The following is an 18,415-nucleotide window of genomic DNA, read 5'->3' on the forward strand; positions in this document are numbered from 1 at the left end:
ATTTAACCTAATGAGCAAAATTAAGATGTGAGATACAATAACAAGAATTTTTAAAGAAACATAATTGATTTAATTACCTAGCTTTCAATTTTTTTTGACATCAATATGAACTTATTTTTATGCTATTACTTTAATTTTATAAGCTTAGTATTTTAGTTTACCAAATAAAGTAAGACCCTAATCGGCACGCTTAACAATACAGTTGGAAAAATATAGAAAACATGACATAGGCTTTCATTTAAAACAGAAAACATTTAAATCGAGTGTTGTGTTAGATGTTAAAGTAGCGATATAACATAAATTATTAAGATTCGTACGAAAAATGTCGTATTTTGATACATTATTTAAATATTTTTTTGAGACTAACAATCTAGAAAACATTTTTTTCAAATTAAAAAGAATTTTTTTGACCTATAAATGAGTGTTTTTAATTTCATAATTTATTTTCATTTTTGTTTCCAAAAATATATAATTAGGAAAATAATAGTAATTTGCTTAATATCATTAACGACAGTGTGTATTGCTGGAAGAAAGAATTTTTTTTTTCACAAAGGTTTTGACACCTGTTTATTTTGAACCTATTCAGCGTATTTTGAACAACAGCAAACAATATGCTAAAAATCTGAAAATAGGTCGAGTTTTTGTATTAGTGATTTAACTGCAGCATCGTAACATAAAAAGTATGTTAAAAATGTATTCAAGTCATGGATTTAAAATGTCCTCGTGTTATGCTTAAAAAATTAAATATTTTTTTTATAAATTGAGTTTTTACTATACGTAGAAAAGTAATCTGAACGTTAGCATTCCATCAGAATTTAGTATTATTACCCTTAATGTTTTTACAACTAATCGGCTGTATTAAATGTTGTAAGTATTTTAAAAAAAATATTCGTAATTTTAAAACACAGCAAGAATTTTAAAATAATATCACATATTATAGATGAGGCGTAAAATTCGTAATTCGAATACTAACAAAGAAGGTATCTGACCGTAACAAATTCCGGAATCAAATTCCGTAAAAAAGTACCGGCACTAAGGGTACCTATATTTCAGAACGAATTTTTTTTTTACCCCGAACGAACAATAAAACTGATGTATCATAATTTTTACAGTGAAACCACTGAAATAGACATAACTGTAAAAATTTTGGCATAATATTTTGCGGTAAAAATGGAGCTTAACTTAATATTGATTTCACGGATGATGAACCCTAAGTGCCGGTACTTTTTATCGCAATTTGTTCCAGAGTTTTTTACTATGTCGAACACTCAGCAATAATGATAATTTTTGTATATAGTGAACAGCAAATACATGACACTGATGAATGAAAGTAATGTTATTAAGTATTATTTTTTTTCTTCCCAGAACCATTACCAGAGTTTGAAGCTCTCCAGGGATCCACTGCCAATTTACCATGCCAAGTACCACAACGTCCTCCAGAAAGTGGCATCAAGTGTATATTCTGGTACAAGGATGACGAGGTGATGTCCGTCTACACAGTGGATGCACGAGAGGGCGGCTCCAATTCCTTGCACGTTCCCTCAGATAAGTTGAGATCCAGGGCAACCTTTGATCCAAGTCCATGGCCTCCGGTGTTGAAATTGGTCTCTGTGAAAGAAGGTGACGCTGGTGTCTACTACTGTCGCGTAGATTATAGATGGGATAGAACATACATGTACACAGTTGTTCTGAAAGTGATTGGTAAATATTTTCTTCACTCAATATTTAAAGATTACACTCTAGAACATTTTATTCTCCGTTGCAGGAGATTTATTTAACGGATCTTGGATAGTTTCAAGTCTCCGATTTCAAATCTGATATTGTTCTCTTTCTCTCCAATTTACAGTTTTTTTTTAAAGGGCATGTTTTTTTGTCGCAAGGCACGAGTTTAAAAACGTTATATACGACAAATGATAGCATGAGTGTTGCGACAAATTTATAGGGGAGTTAAGGCAAATTATTAGGTTTAAAATTGCATAGGAACCCATGCCTGGAAATGGCATCATACGCCATTAAAGGCGTTTCTCTATTATGAACTACCTCTTAGCGTGCTTCTGAACAGGTCAGAATAGAATAGCGTAGGCCCTATAGGGGGTCTAGGGGGTATGACGACAGGTATGGGTCTCTTCAGTTTTAAACCTAATGATTTACCTTAACTTCCCTGGTATTTTGTTGCTACATTTATGATTCCACTGTTACATATAACGCTTTTAAACTTGTACATTTCAGCTAATAATAGTCTAAAAGTATATAAGAAACTGTAACTTTAGGAATAAAACACAATTTCAGATTTGAAGTCTTCATACCCAAATCACTGTCTCAATATACAATCACCATAGGGTTAAAAATAATCAATATGAATGAATTAAACTTTCTTCCCATATCATATCTAAAACAAGTAAATATCTTCTCTTATTCTACTACCAGTTAAAATTCAGCTGTAAACTTAGTAACATTCTAACTTATGTGGAAAAACTTAGCTCAACTTTAACACACCTTTTTGCTTATAAATCAGCTGGCGCTGACGTCGTAGGTCACATGTGTGGGTGTCCGTAATTTTCTTCTTCAAGTGCAAATACCTATGGACAATTCAATTTTTGAAGCATTTTAAAGATAATACCGGGGATATTTGCTAGCTTTAACTCAATTAGATTAAAAAATATGCTTATTACGCGTATTTTAATATTTATTTATTTTTTCTAACACTATCAGATTAATTCTATGAACAATATTAACATGAACCATTATTAATGATTCCCGTAAATATTGTTCATTAACAGTAATGTTAATGCACAATCGTTGTTCATCAGTGGTTGTTCCTTTACATTAACGTGGTAGCATTTATAATCTACGCCACGAAATTTATATAACTAAATATATCTGATACCACGTGTTGTTTATTTTATTTATAGTAAAGCAGTTTAACTACAAACCCTCTGTTTTAACTTTGGATAACAGAAAATCGCTTAACTAGACTAGCTTATAACGGTTTTTTCGTTCTTAAAATTTATTTTACCAATAACTATAACCTAACTTACATTATTTTCTTCGTTTTTAGTTTAAACAATTCTTTTGACTAATGAGTTCATGACTTGAACAAGCATTTTAAACTAAAGAATTTTATAGATAAAAATTGAATAAATTAAAAAGCGATTCGAAATATTATAAAATAATTGCTTTCAGAATATTTGCCAACATACTTTTATCAATAGTAGATCTTTAAGTAGTAACTCCTTATAATGATATAGCGTATCTATAAAACATCATATACAGCCACATGAATGAAGCATATCTCACATGAAAGCATCAAATTCATGGAACTTTTGAACTCATTTAAAGCTTTATTTCTGTTGTTATCTTTGTCATGAGGCTAAAACTAAATCAGAAAGACTACCAGTATTAATCTTGCGTTATCTTACTACTTGTTAAACAACGCTTATGACGAATAAAGTTAATATGCATATTACATAAATGTTTGGGAAATGTAATTAGCTTTATAAACTAAAACGTGATAAGATATGATTTATTCGTGGATTGGGTACCATTAAAAAGTCCTTAAGCAGTTAAAAATCTTTACACTATGTTCAATTTTAAAATAATGTTTTTTTTATTAAAAGACTGCTTATACTGTTAGTTTTTAAGCTACCATATTAAAATTTATTGCTATTTAGTTTTCTTTTGACAATTTAATAAATTTTCCTACTTAATGCACTTTTTACTTTCTCATTTTTTTAAAATATTCTTTCTTTAAAATGTAAAATGCGGTTTTGAAGTTCAAAAAAAGTTTCAAAATTTTTTTCGAGTATTTATAATTTTATTAAATTTAGAATATATATACGAAAATAAGCTTAAAAATTTTTAAAATTTTTCTCCCAAATAATATTACATATTTAGAATTTATATGTTTATTTAAATAATTAAAATTTTTTTAAAAGAATAATTATTTAGTTTTACAAAGCACTTCCTATATAAAAGAGCAGAAATTATTTGAATAATCCATAAATGCTTAAAAACTTTCATTTCACATTTTTTTGTGAACACACATTTTTTCCGATGATATAATCTTTTAAAAATGTGTAGCAATTCGTACCTTAAGAGTCAGTTTTTTTCTTATAGTCTTACTAATAAAGTAGGTTAGGATGCTTGACATTTTTGACTTCTGAAATTTTCGGGATGTGTTAAAACTGTTAAGCACGTGTTTTTTCTTTTTGTTTAAAATTTCTTTTTGAGTTTCTTGGGGTCACACTGATAAAGAAAATATGATAAAAACTAAGAAAATGAGCTAAAATTAACCGTGTTTCTGGATCTGTGCAAAACCGAAAATTCTCTGCAATTTTGAGAAAAACTCATCCATTTACAAGTTGCAATATTTTTTTTGTAAAACGAGTGAATCCCAGCACGCATCATTATTTTATGTTTTACTACTTTTACTCTAACTATAACGATATAAATACTTTCAGTGAACCTTTATATCTAAGGTCAAAGGTCATTCAAAAATATTTAAAATTTGACCATTTTCTAAGAATTTGACCGTCATATATTTTTGTGACTACATATCAATGAGTAGTACCTAATATTAAACATATGCGTGGTGTGTATTTGGTTTAACCTTTTTGACCTTAAAGTAGCAAGAAACTGAAATTTTGCACAAATTTCAAGGTCATGAACTGCTTTCGCCGAAACTAGACAAGTAAGAAATTTGATGGAAAAGAAGCATTGAGTGTAGAAGAAACAAAATCAATTCACAGTCCTATGGTTACTTATTCAACTTTATTTATAATATGGCCCTAAAGTGTACGGCACGTGCCTGAGTAAATGAATATTGAAAGAGTAATGACCTTAAAATCGCAAGAAACTGAAATTTTGTACAAATTTCAGGTTATGAACTGACTTTACCAAAACTAGACGCGTAAGAAATTTGCTGGAAAAGAAGAATTAAAAAAAAAACTGGAAAGAATTAAAAAAAAAACATGAGAATTATTACGTAATAAATCGTTTATTGAAACATATTTATAAGTTATTGCAACAGAAAATACACCAAAAACAATTTAAAACGTTATTTCAATCATCGTAGCTTATTTTCTTTATCATTATCATTTATATCAAATATTATAGAATTTTGAACCATCATAGAGTCTTCAATTATTGTCTCAAGCTTGTGTTACCAGTACTATCATTACAAGCCAGACGTTTTAAATTTCTCACCAGCTCATCAACCAGTCGAACAACTGCTCCAGTGTATCCATTTTATCCAGTTCATCAACTGTCCCAATCTCACGAGCATCTTTGCTCTCCTTATTTTCTACAACAAGAGCATTATCAAGAGTTTCATCGTTGGGAGCATTTTTAGACTCTTTGTATTCTATTTCCGCCATCATTTGTTCTGCTAGAACTTTATTCCAATCTCTTAATATAAACTTCACATCATTTGCCATATGAAACTCATTAGGAGTAGCATCATCACGAGTCATCTTTGACTCCTTATTTCCTTTATCACCTTCAACCTCAGACTTATCATTACGAGTCTTAGACTCTTCCGTTTCACTTTCAAATGCAATTTGTTCTTTAAGAACTTCAGACCAAGCTCTTATTTCAAAATAATTCTCGTCATTACTCTCCCCCTTCTTAAAAGCTTTTGCACTAAAATTGGAAATATATTTTAGTTCTCTTTTAAACACCGTATGTAACACAACATGAGGCAAATAATTTTATTTAATATGACTGGGATTATTTTAGGAGAAATTTGTGTCTCTTAAAGTTAAACTTTCAAAATTTTTTTTTATCGTAAAAAGGAAGCCTTCATAAAATATTTTATTTTATCGTAAATAATGACCAAATGCGAAAGATTTTATTATACAAATACGAAACCTTCACAAAACATTTTACCGTTAAAACAAACACTTTATTGTAAAAGTGAGACCTTCATATTAAATGTTATCATAAATATGAACCTTAAAACTTTTCTTTTACTAAATGGAGTCAATGATTTCTTTAGTTTGTATTTTTAAAATTAAAAATTCTAGATAAATATGGTTTTTGTACTTTTTGATGAAAATAGAAAATTATTTTCGCATATTCAGAAAGACAGAATGATCCAGTTTCCTCAGTACTATAACAGATTCATATCATAAGTGTATTTTTTTTACTAAAGAGATTTTGTTTCTTCAAATTTTTCACCATAAAGGAACTTTTGTAAGGAGTCCGGTATATTCTAAAAAATCTTAACACGAAATTACCCAAGGAAGTCATTTTGACTGCTTTTTAATTTCGATTAGAAAAACAATGATGTATATAATGACACAATTTCTTAGAATTTTGTGACTTTTTGTACAACTTATAATTTGTTTTCGTAATATTTACTAATAACTTGTTATATAACTGTAAATAATATAAAAAATATTAAAAACTAGTTTGAAACAAATTTCTTTACACATTATTTATTCTTTTACAATCCAGTCATTTTGTACTAAGTTTCAGTTTTTCTAGTGTTAAATAATTTAATAGTTTTTATCTTTACAAATATCATTGCCAAAAAATAAATACAACACAAATCTTTTTTCGATCGCTTATTTTAGTAAAATTGAAAATCTTTTGAATTTTGTTAATAGATTTGATGATTGTAAAGTTGTGTTCAAAATTATCTGTAATACGTTGATAGTAAGTAGTAACTTAAAATTTGACAATTATATAAAAAACGCTTTTGATTTTAAATTAAAACTTATTATAATTTCCCTCGGTAATAAATATTTTAAATCGTAATTACTAAACATAAAAGAAGAACTACCGAGCAACATTGATTTAACAATTTAGTCTAGTTAAAGTGACATATAACAGTCGATAGTAAAAGTGCTCAAAAATGGGCGCTCATTTTCAAGACTTGACAGAGGACATTGTTCTTTAAAACAAGTGAATTGTGGAGAGTATATTCTTATGAGCGATACGAATGAAAAAAAAAATGTTCTTATTAAATCAACTTATACCTTTTAAATTGAATAATATTAGAAACCTGTATTTTTGAGTGTAGATTTTTTTGCTTCGATTTGAAATAAAGTCCTTGTAGTAATTTTAAAAACAAATTAATAAATTATTGAAACTGTTAAGAGATTTTACCAACATTTGATACTTACAGCTTTTTTTGCAAGAATCGTACCACTTTCGCCATTTTTCTAATTGTAGCTTAAGCAATCGTAAAAAAAGAACCTTACAAATCGCATGTAAACTTTAGAAATGAGAATTTCCCGGTTTAACAATGCTTTGTTAGATTGTAACAATTAGAGTGTTCTTTTTGATTTGCACTATTGTTTGAATGAGACTATTTTAACAATGATATTTTACCAAAATCACTTTTAATAAATAGACAGTGTTACAATACATTATTTAATTAAATAACCCTAACTTAAATTGAACTGATTTATACACGTTGAAATCATTAATACCGAGCTTTTTATACAATACCGAAGACACACACAAAAATTTTAGAAAGTTGACTTTTTTTTCTATTAAAACGATGATATAGATTCTAACTAAGATAGAAATATAATTTTTGTTTCTATTTAAAGGCGAGATATTTCTTACATGGGAAGAATCCTTGCTAATCAATTATTCTTGTTATCAATTTTTTGAATAAAATCGTTTCTTTTGTAGAGTAATATATAAAAAAATTGCATGTTTTGCTTTGATTGCTGAGACATATTAATAAAAATATTAGTTTAGGCAAAAAAATTTAAAATGATTCACAGAAGTTTTGAAATATGCATAACATTGAATAAAATTATCAATTTCCTTTAAGTATTACTAGTCTACTAATGACATTTTATAGAATTATATTAAATCGATGTCTAAGTTTATACGTTGACAATACTCAATACAGATAGGACCTTAGGGACTATTCCTATTATACACAATCATATTAGAAGTTAATGGATGAGGTTACTAAATGACATTTTAGTAAATTCTAGTAAAATAGGCTTTATTACAACAGAAAATAAAGATTGAGCCTTGAGAATCAGTCCTTTTATACTCAGCCATATTCGAAGTTAATGGATGAAGGTTTATTGACATTTTAGAGAATTTTAGTAAATCGACTTTCGAATTTATATGTTGAAAAGAGAAAATAAAGATGGTACCTCTATCATTCTTTATATGTACAATTTACAGTCGAAGTTAATAAAGGAAAATTCTAAAGAATTTTATTAAATCAGCTTTTAACTTTATACGTTGAAAATTGCTTCCAAGTTTCAAAAGTTTTAAATACTTTACATTCATTTAAACTGTTCCCGTCATAGAATTTGCACTTGAAGCAAAGCGTAAATGAATATTGAAAAAGAAATTACCTTAAAATTGCAAGATACTGAAAGTTTGTAAAAAATTTAAGGTCATTAACTGCTTTCGCCAAAACTAGACACGTACGAAGTTTTCTGGAAAATAAGCATTGAGTGTAGAAGAAACAAAATCAATTCTCAGTCCTATGGTTACTCATTCAACTTTATTTTTAATATTTCCCAAAAGTGTGTGGCCCGTGCCTGAGTAAATGAATATTGGAAGAGTAATGACCTTAAAATAGCACGAAACTGAAAGTTTGCCCAAATTACACGGTCATGAACTGCCTTCGCCAAAACTAGACTGGTAAGAAATTTGCTGTAAAAAAAAGCATTGCGTATAGTAGGAACAAAATCAATTCACTGTCCTATGGTTACTGATTCAATGTTTTGAATTCGGATTGATTGCAATACTGATAAAACATACTGCATTATACTAAATTATATAATTTAATATTGCAATATGTTTACATTACAAAATGATATTTTTAATATTTTGAGTTATTTCTGCATTGATTTTACAATTTGAAATATATATATATATATTGCATAATAAATACAAAAATATGAACAAAATTAAGAAAAAAAGTAAGTTTTATTTATTGCGTATAATCTGCAAGTAAATAGAACTCATAAAATAAGCTTTATATTTTTTACAGTTTTTCTTGACAAATAAAAAATTGTAAAATTTTACAGAAATGGCAATAGAAACCTTAATAAACTCGTTATAGCTATAATAAACTCGTTGCAATTAATTATAAATTTCGTGATGTTTTCTTTGTTTTTAGAAATTTTACTTGCGTCGAAAAGTGATTTAAACATTAGTTTTATTTATTTTATTTCTGTTTTTTGAATAAGCATATAGAAACATATTTTATGAAGCAAAATGTAGCGTCAGTAAGAGTTTGAAAAATTTAAGCAATAATGAATTGCTATTTGTTTTAATAATCTAATCTTGAAATAATGACAAACTAAAATTTAAAAAAGTCTATTTTAAAATGTTATTATTTTGCTCGATAAGTATTTAAAGATATTTTTTGAAATACTACTTAAATTTATATTGATAAACAGTAATGCTAAATTTTAAATCCTTAAAGTAAGTATACACAGTTCAGTAATGCAAAGTTTGAGCGCGTTGTAATAAATAAAAAAAAGGAGAAATAATCTTTGAAGCGTTTTTATTAAATTTAATTATTAGTTTCTAGCTGCTGCAAATCATTTGTGTTTAAAATTTAGTTCTTAGAAATATTTTAAGCAATAAGGGAGGGATGATAATAATTTTAAAATAATAACAGCTTAGTAAAAAAATAAATCTTAATAATAGACTTAAAGTACTAACGTTAGAATCGCACTGTTGCCTAGAGACGACCATAAGTGGCAACACGTGCATTAAATTAAAGTAATTTAAACGCAAATACGGTGTAAATAAAATAATCTAATAAATAGTCATTTTTTGTATTAATTCTAACAAGATGACTTGAAATGTTCTTATTATAGCCTTAAGTATCCCAAGAGTCTAGTCAGTTAGTTTTTTTTAAAAATAAAAACTGGAAAAAAGGATAGAAAGGTTCAGAAGGGCTTAAGAAAAACAATGTAATAAAGAGTTTTGTTCAAAAAGCATTAGAGAGCTTATTAAGAGTGTGAAATTAATATATTGCTATTATACATTATACTGTTAGAACTTTCATTCTAAAATTATAAAAAAAATAAATAAAAGAGAAAAAACCTGCAGCAGTCTGTACATCCGATTAACCGTAGAGTTTACGGTAAATTTAACACAAAAAGTTCTTACTACCCGAGTTGAGAAAAGAATTCTGGTAAAATTAAAGCACTCTAAACCAATAATATAAATAATATGTGTGTCTTCTTTTATTTTTATTTAAAAAAAACAAACAAACATGATACTGGTAGTAAAACCAAATTATATAGTATTTAAAGGGCCTATTAAGTAATTTTTCCGTTCATATGGTAAAGGTTTTCCAGAAATAATGACTTTTAAAGTCATAGCTTTTATTATCAAAGATTTAGTAAAAAATATTAAACTGAAAATTAAATTTAACCAAATCAGTGGTTTTTAAAACGTGCTATAAGAAATCATGATAAAAGTCCACATTTTTATGACATATTAAAACACTATATTTAATAATTAATTTAATCGAAATCATTGAAAAGCGCATAGGTAATATTTACCGAGCTTTTTGGTACTCCCATAGAGTCAGAAACATGGTAAATTCAACCATATTCTGGTAGTTTTAACCATACTTTTTTCTCAGAACGCAAAATATAAGTCAATTATTATAATTGTTGTCATTGCCATGAAAACATTCCATTTTTAATTTTTGTTCTTTTCTTCTTGAACAAAATTTGTTGCTGATATTAAAAATTGTTAGCTTATTTTGTCTGGATTTTATTTTATATTTAATTTTCGTTAATGTTTTAGTTATAATAAAAACTTTACATTTACAAAAAAACGAAACTTTCAGAAACACTATTTCTTCATAAATATTTATCTCTTTGTCACAAGCTATTTACAAATAATTAATTTAAAAAAAGTTTTTTGTTTTTAACTGCAGAAAAGCTTTAAGTTATAAAAACCAAAAAATGCGTTGCGTTCTAAATTTTTTTTCTTCAGATAAATTGATTGAAAAAGCTAATTTATTGAGTCAATATGTCTTAGTGTAAAGGTATGAAGTAAAAAAGGTAAATAAAATGTCAGCTAAAAAAAAAAAAAAAATAAGGAACACCAGTATCAAATTTGGCGTAAAGTAAAAATTCATTTCTACACGTTATTCTTAAGAGTATAATTTCCTTTGTAAATAAAGGGATAAGATAATTTTTTATTGACTCTAAAAAGTCACACATGCTGGTGACTTATTTTTCAGAACAATTTTCGAAAAGTTTTCTTACAAAAATTATCACGTTTGAAAAGATTTGCTAAATTACCAAAACGAAAAATATTTAATCCATGTTCGAATTTGTTTTCTTAATTTTTCTTTACTCTTTATCTTTTCCTTTGTTACTAAGTAAACCGCACCTTGCCAAAACATTAATTTTTCAGCAAAAAAAAAAAAAAAAAAAAACTTTTGAAAATTCAACAGATTTTTTTTATTCGGAAAAGCTTATATACAATTTTTTTCCCTGTAATCTATTTTAATCCTCAAATAAAAGTTATATTTTTATAGCTACAGAATGAAATGAAAATTTGAAGTGTAGTTACAAGTTTTTTACCAGCTTAAGTTAATTGCTTTCGAAGATGGGTCTTCTGCTTTGTTTACAAGAAATCGATTTTTAAAGCTTTATCTTGTAAAAGTAATGACGTTTTTTTAATTTACTAGGAATTCTTTTTAGTCTTAACAATATTTGGTTAAATGTGATAAACTGCTTTCAGTTTTTGTGTAAAGATTATTTTGTGTAAATGAATTTTCTTAAAAATTTCTATACAAGAAAGTTCTGCTTTTATACATTTTTAAAAACTTTTATATTTGGACTTTTTGTGAAGAAATTTTTTTTACAGATAATTAAAAATGTTGGGTTTTGAATAGTTCTCTCTGAAAAGTTGAAAATAAAGGATTTAAATACTTTGTGAATAACGTAAAAAATATTATAGGGATAGGCGAGGAAAGACCAGGGTGGATAAAAGTCGAAGACGTATTGAATATAGAGTATTTTGCCGATCGGCCTGTGTAGGGGCTAGAAAACTGGCCTTGCATCAGAAAGGTTCTGGATTCGACATGGACAGGGCATGGATGTTCTTTCATTCTCTGTACTATCCGTCCTTACTGAAGGAGCAACGTTCGCCCCCCTAATTGGTGCCTCTGGAAAAGTGGTCAACAAATCTGCCCCCCAGATACCTGTATGACGTTAGTCACTCCCCAGGTGGCATGGGAAAAAATATAGAGTATTTGAAGCAGAAATTGTCTTTAATAAAAATATAAATTTTTTAGTTCTGTTCAACCGAGTACTCACGTAAACTCGGAAGGAAGTTTAGAAATAATTGAATTTCAGTGAAAAATTAGCAGACATTTTTATTTTATCCGACAATATAAAAGTATTATGTTCAAAATTCTCACGTGAAGTAGTTATCTTTGTTCTCCTCTCTATTGAAGATTTCGTGAGTCCATAAGGAGAAAACATTTCTAGAAAAATTGCTGTACTGTAGTAACGACTGTGTAGTTACGACATTTACGGTAAAAAAATATTAAAAAGCAAAACAATTCTGGTTAGTAAAGTCAAAATATACGGTATTTAAATGATTCATTTGGTAATCTTTCTGTTCATATAGTAACGGTTTGTTGGAAATTGTGTATTTCAAAATTGTAATTCTAATTACCATACATTTTGTAGAAAATTCAAAACTGAAAACTAAGTTTAACTTAATAAATGGTTTTTGTCAAATTTGACCACATTTACAATATTTTATCACGTATTACAAAACCATACTATATAGTAAATTTTGCCAAATTCATTTGTTAAAAAATTACCAAACTTTTTAGGTCCCCATAGAGCTCCAAACGCGGCAAGCTTTACCAGATTCTGGTAGTTTTGATCATACTTTTTTCTCAATACAGAAAAAAGCAATTTCCACAGTGGAACCAACATCTGATTTGTATTTATTATCTTCATATGAAGAAACATTAATCAGGAATTTACTTTTTTTTATATGACTGTTTTATTAAATTGGTTCTTTAATCACTTCTCTTTTGGGTCATTTTGTTTGGAGGTTTTCTACTTTTTTCTTCCTTTTCTTCTTTATTTTTTTCCTTCCATTTTCTATCTTTTTTTTAAGACTCTGCAAATCAATTTTCTCTTTCTTTATGTGTAGTTTACTACTTTTTAGAAAAGTAGTGCAGTGAGTAGTGCGATATATATACACCGAAGAGCCATTACATTATGACCACCCTGCTAATAACATGTAGGACCACCTTTAGCCCTCAAAACTGCTAGCACCCGCCGTGGCACTGATTCCACAAGGTGCTGATAGGTATAGTCTAAGGTATCTGGTATCAAGCGCTCACCAACTGGTCCTGCAATTCCCTCACATCGCGAGGGGGTAGCGTGGCAGCACGAATTTGGTTTTCAGAGTAGGACCACAAATGCTCTATTGGAATAAGGTCAGGGGAATTTGGGGGCCAAGACTTGACTTGAAAGTTACTGGAACGTTCCTGGACGATTCGACCCTTATGACATGGTGCATTATTCTGTTGATAAACACCATCCCCCGCAGGAAAAAACTGTTGCCATGAACGGGTAAACCTGGTCTGCAACTATGTTCAAGTAACCTACAGACGTTAGGGATTGTTCCATGATGATTATGGGTGGTCCTAATGTGCCCCATGAAAACATTAATTAATTAATATATATATATNNNTATATATACATAAACAGTAGCTTGTAATGATTCCTGGCAACTACTTTCTATGTTAGTTTATGTGAGCAGGGCTCTAACACGACTAACTTTTCGAATTTGATGGGTACAAATCGTCTGTCAAAAACGCAATTTTAACTGCCCCTGTGACTGTGAGCTAACAAGAATTGAGTATTTAGAGTTACTCATAACTAATATTTTAGCTAGCCATTATGAGTAACAGGTAATTTATCTCTTTGGCCGCACATACTCAAGCGAATCTAAGCTTGTAAAACATTGATATTTCAAAGAAAGGAAACATATTTTCCAAGTACTTAATTTCGTGGAGAAAATAAAAGAGCATTAAACACTCAATGAAATTACAAGTATTGGACAATTTCCAGCCATTCTCTAACATTAAAAATTCGCTCTCAAGAAAGGCATAAGGAGTTGAAAAATAATAAAATGGCTCATGTAAACATGAATAAACATTTCTAAATAATTCCTCATGTTTAATATAAGCAAATTTTTTTATTCAAAACCATTTTAAACATAGTTTGTAAATTAATTTCTCCAGCAGTGTAAATTATACAGGAGTAAATTAATTTCTTCAGCAGTGTAGATTATGCAGGTGTAAATTAATTTCTTCAGCTGTGCAAATTATACAGGCGCAAATTAATTTCTCCAGCAATGTAAATTATACAGGTGTAAATTAATTTCTCCATCAGTGTAAATTATACAGGTGTAAACTTACTTCTCTAGCAGTGTAAATTATACAGGTGTAAATTCATTTCTCCAGCAGTGTATTTGTATAGGAGTAAATTAATTTCTTCAGCAGTGTAAATTATACATCTGTAAATTAATTTCTCCAGCAGTGTAAATTATACAGGTGTAAATTAATTTCTCTAGCTGTGTAAATTATGCATCTCTAAATTAGTTACTCCAGCACTGTAAATTATACAGGCGTAAATTAATTTCTCTAGCTGTGTAAATTAATTTCTCCAGCAGTGCAAATTATACAGGTGTAAATTAATTTTTCCAGCGATGTTAATTAATTTCTCCAGCAGTGCAAATTATTTTGTAGTCACTATATTTAAAACAAAACTAGTTGTAGTTAACTACATATGTAACAAAGTAGTTGTAATTAACTACATATGTAACAAAGTAGTTGTAGTGTAATGTAGTTTTTCCGACCACTTTCAATGGCTGATAAATAAGGATGTTTTAAAACAAGTGAAGACATTCCAGAGTAGATATATTAAAACAAACTTATCTACGCTAAAGTCATGAATTCAACACGGACTATAAGCCAATATAGCAGCACTGTTTTCTTACCTAGGTAGAATGGAATTCAGAATCTGATCTCCAAAAAACAGAACTAATTTTGTTAGATTCGAAGTACGCCCTGCCCCCCGGTCATTCCACAATCTTACTTATATTTATTTATTTTAGTGTTTTAAATTACATAAACTTAGTTGTGTTTAAGTATGCATATTTTTTTAACTTCTTTTTTCCAAGGCAATCACATAATGACGTCATTTCTATGCGCTAATTTATTAAATTATGAATTAAAATATTAGTTTTGATGCATTAATATTTCTTTCTAAAATTATTAACCGAATTTAGATCTTTAGACGAATATATCTTAATCTTTATATATATCCTATATCTTTTGCATATCTTAGTGCTAGATATCAAACTTAGTGATATCATATCATAGTGCTAGATATTTTAAAAGTGCTAGATATCAAACAAGCATAATTTTTTAAAAAACATGTTAATTAATATTAGGTAATGATAAAATTTTTTTTTAAATGTTTGAAATCCTTGCCTTAGACATAATTTACTTAAAATATTATTTTAATTAATCTTGTTAATTTGATGAATTTTTGCTCCAGAGAGTTTTTAAATGCTCTCATAGCATTTTTAGAAGAACCTTAATCTTCTTCTCTGTTCATCTTCTTCTTTTTAGCTTTTACTCGAAGCTTCAAATGCTGCTCGAGTCATTTGCGCTGTGTATGGAGATGGTGCTATTCTTGAAATAGCCGCTCGTAATTGCATGTTAAGTTAAAAATTAGCAATTTTTACTTCAAAGACGCACAAAACGCTGTTCATGGTGATATTAAACTAACTTTTGCGCAAAATTTCATGTCAAAATATAAAGGAATTGGCTGAGAAAATAATCAGCAACTACACATAAAAATTTAAAAAAATAAGGAAAATAATGAGAGATTAGTTTCTGATACAATAATTTAAACGATGAAATGATCTTTCTTTCTTCTCTATAAATAAATGCATCCTCATACATTTGATATAAAAGCTAAAAGCAAAATTTTATTTTTTTAAACTAATCACTTTAATCTGTTGTAAACATACAATTTTTCTTCATCAATCTATAGTTATAAAATCTTTTTGCTGACCGAACTTCACATTCATCAAATATTTTTTGCATTGGCTTTTTTAACAAACATATGTTAAAGCATACAAATTCAAATATTATGAACCTTCAACAGGTAATGTCTTTAAATTTAAAAAATAACAATCAGCTCTTTCATAAGTAGAGTACACATAATTAACTTGAGAATTTTTTAATTAGCTAATTCAAGATTAGCTTATTAATCATTATTTGAATTAAATATAAAAATCTTGCAGCCTTTAAAGAGGGTAATTTGTCTTTATTAAATCTTCACGCTCATAATTCTGCAAAAAAATATTCGCAGCAAAGATTTGAACTTTTTAATATTCAAAGTTGTGCTTAAAAGTGATATAAGTAAGTTTTGTTAGCTTACAATAAGTTTAATCCTCTTTCTGTAAGACATTTAAATGTATACTTTTTTCAAATCTTTGGAATATGAATTTGTACAATCTCAAATACATCATTTACCAACATAAAAAATTTAATTCATTAATCTTGAAGTATTTGTTATGGTATTTAACCAATGTTCTTTGTATTTAATTATGACTTAAATCACTTTTATATTTATGGCTGTTCTCTTCTTGAAAAATTTCGTTAGTGGGATTAATATCTTTTCTTTTCAATTTAGCAATTCATAGCTTCGCGTGTCAAGTTATTGTTTTTGTAATTAACAAAAATCACGTATTAACTTTCTCTTAATTATTTTTTTTTATTTGAGAAATTTGTAATAAGAGCTTTTTGATAAAGCCGTGATTACACTTTAATTAAAAGTTTTATTATTTTCATTAAAAAGCTTATTAATCATTTGATTCTGAAGCGAATGGCAACACTTAATGTTCATTTTATCACCGTCAACGTCTTTTTATAATCAAAGCTTCTTATAAATTTAAGAAAAGAGTAAACATAAATTATCTTTACTTTAAAAAAAAAATATATATATGTTTTTCTATGGCGTTGGACACATAGAACATTGATTAAAAAATTACCTTTTTCGAACATTCGCATATTTCAAAAAGGGTATTTTTTTATATTTCTGTCAATATAACTTTTATTAACATGTCTATCTATAGTATACATAATTTCTTTCAACCAACAAATATAATTGTCTAAAACCCTTTCTTATTGTTGTTGGCGCGTTCTTATTGGCAAAAAAATTACAGAATATTGTTCTACAATAGTAAAAAGGATTTAAAATTTTTTGTTTGGCATTAGCATAAAATTATAGTGGTATTTTTGTTGGTAAAATATTTTTTTTTCTTATTAAATGTTATTTACCAGTTATATTTATTTTAATCCTTTCTTAGCCATACTTTCTACTATTTTTGTTTTGCCTTCGATTATTAAAAATTAATGGCTTGAACTTAAAAGAAGTGCTTTTTATTTTAAAGTAGCTCCATGATATTAACTAATTATGCATATATTACTATTATGCAGTTGGAACTTAAACACATTTAAAACTGCAGATAACTTACTTACACACTGTAAAAAATAACTAAATTCTACAGAAGAAAATCATTAAAAAAAACTGTTTCAAGATAAGACATATTAGATTTCAGTTAAAGATAAAACTGTTTAAAAATTAGTTTTTATCCGCCATGTTATAAATTCCTCTTGTTTTACGTACTTTTTCTGTATATTTGACTTTTTGAAGATCTTTATTGGCAAAAGTTTTTTTTTCCTGTTTTTTACCAAAATCATGAATGGATTACTAGTACTAGTTTATGCTATGCTGTTTTATTTAAGATATGATAACTATCTACGATAAAAACTACAATCATTTTTCAATTATTATCTATAGTAGCTTTTAATTTTCAGCAATTATTTTATGGTTTTGAATATTGCATAAATAAAAATACGATCAAATATTATTGTCAAATTGATACTCTAACTGATTATTATACTTCTTTGGAATATGCCAGAAGTTTTTAGACGGGCGAGTTACTATAGTCTTAATCGTTTTTACACTTACATTATTTTAATAAGCAAGGCTTTTAAGAAAAAAAAAACAGCTTCAGATTTTTCCTTATACAAAGACGCTGTGGTAGCTCAAAGGACAAAGCTCACTGTTTTAAACAACAGCATTTTTCCATGAAATTAGCGGTTGTTTATACTGGCATACCAGATGACAGTTATTTTTCCATACATTTAAAAAATTTTTACAATGCAGTTTCACAATAATTAAATAATGAATAAGTTAATTTTTTTATACTGAGCTTTATGTAATATAGGGTACCTCAATATATTACTGCATAATAATAATTGAAACCTTTTTAGAATTTATCCTTTCGCGCTATTTCATAATAAAAAATGAGGTTTTGTAGTTAATATATATATATA

The 18,415-nt window shown here is 27.7% G+C and overlaps 1 protein-coding gene across 2 annotated transcripts in view; it reads left to right on the plus strand.

The window, feature by feature from the left end:
* LOC107440764 (nephrin-like) overlaps nucleotides 1–18,415 on the plus strand; it is a 194,984-nt gene that overhangs the window by 54,532 nt on the left and 122,037 nt on the right. For both annotated transcript variants that reach the window (XR_011636201.1, XM_043044524.2), the window contains exon 3: nucleotides 1,366–1,701. Coding sequence is in view for 1 of the 2 variants with exons in the window: in XM_043044524.2 (XP_042900458.1) it covers nucleotides 1,366–1,701 (336 nt within the window). In the remaining variant the exon portion in view is untranslated. The remainder of the gene's footprint in view (nucleotides 1–1,365; nucleotides 1,702–18,415) is intronic.

The sequence above is a fragment of the Parasteatoda tepidariorum genome, chromosome 2 (assembly GCF_043381705.1).
Source record: "Parasteatoda tepidariorum isolate YZ-2023 chromosome 2, CAS_Ptep_4.0, whole genome shotgun sequence".
NCBI classification, from domain to species: domain Eukaryota; kingdom Metazoa; phylum Arthropoda; class Arachnida; order Araneae; family Theridiidae; genus Parasteatoda; species Parasteatoda tepidariorum.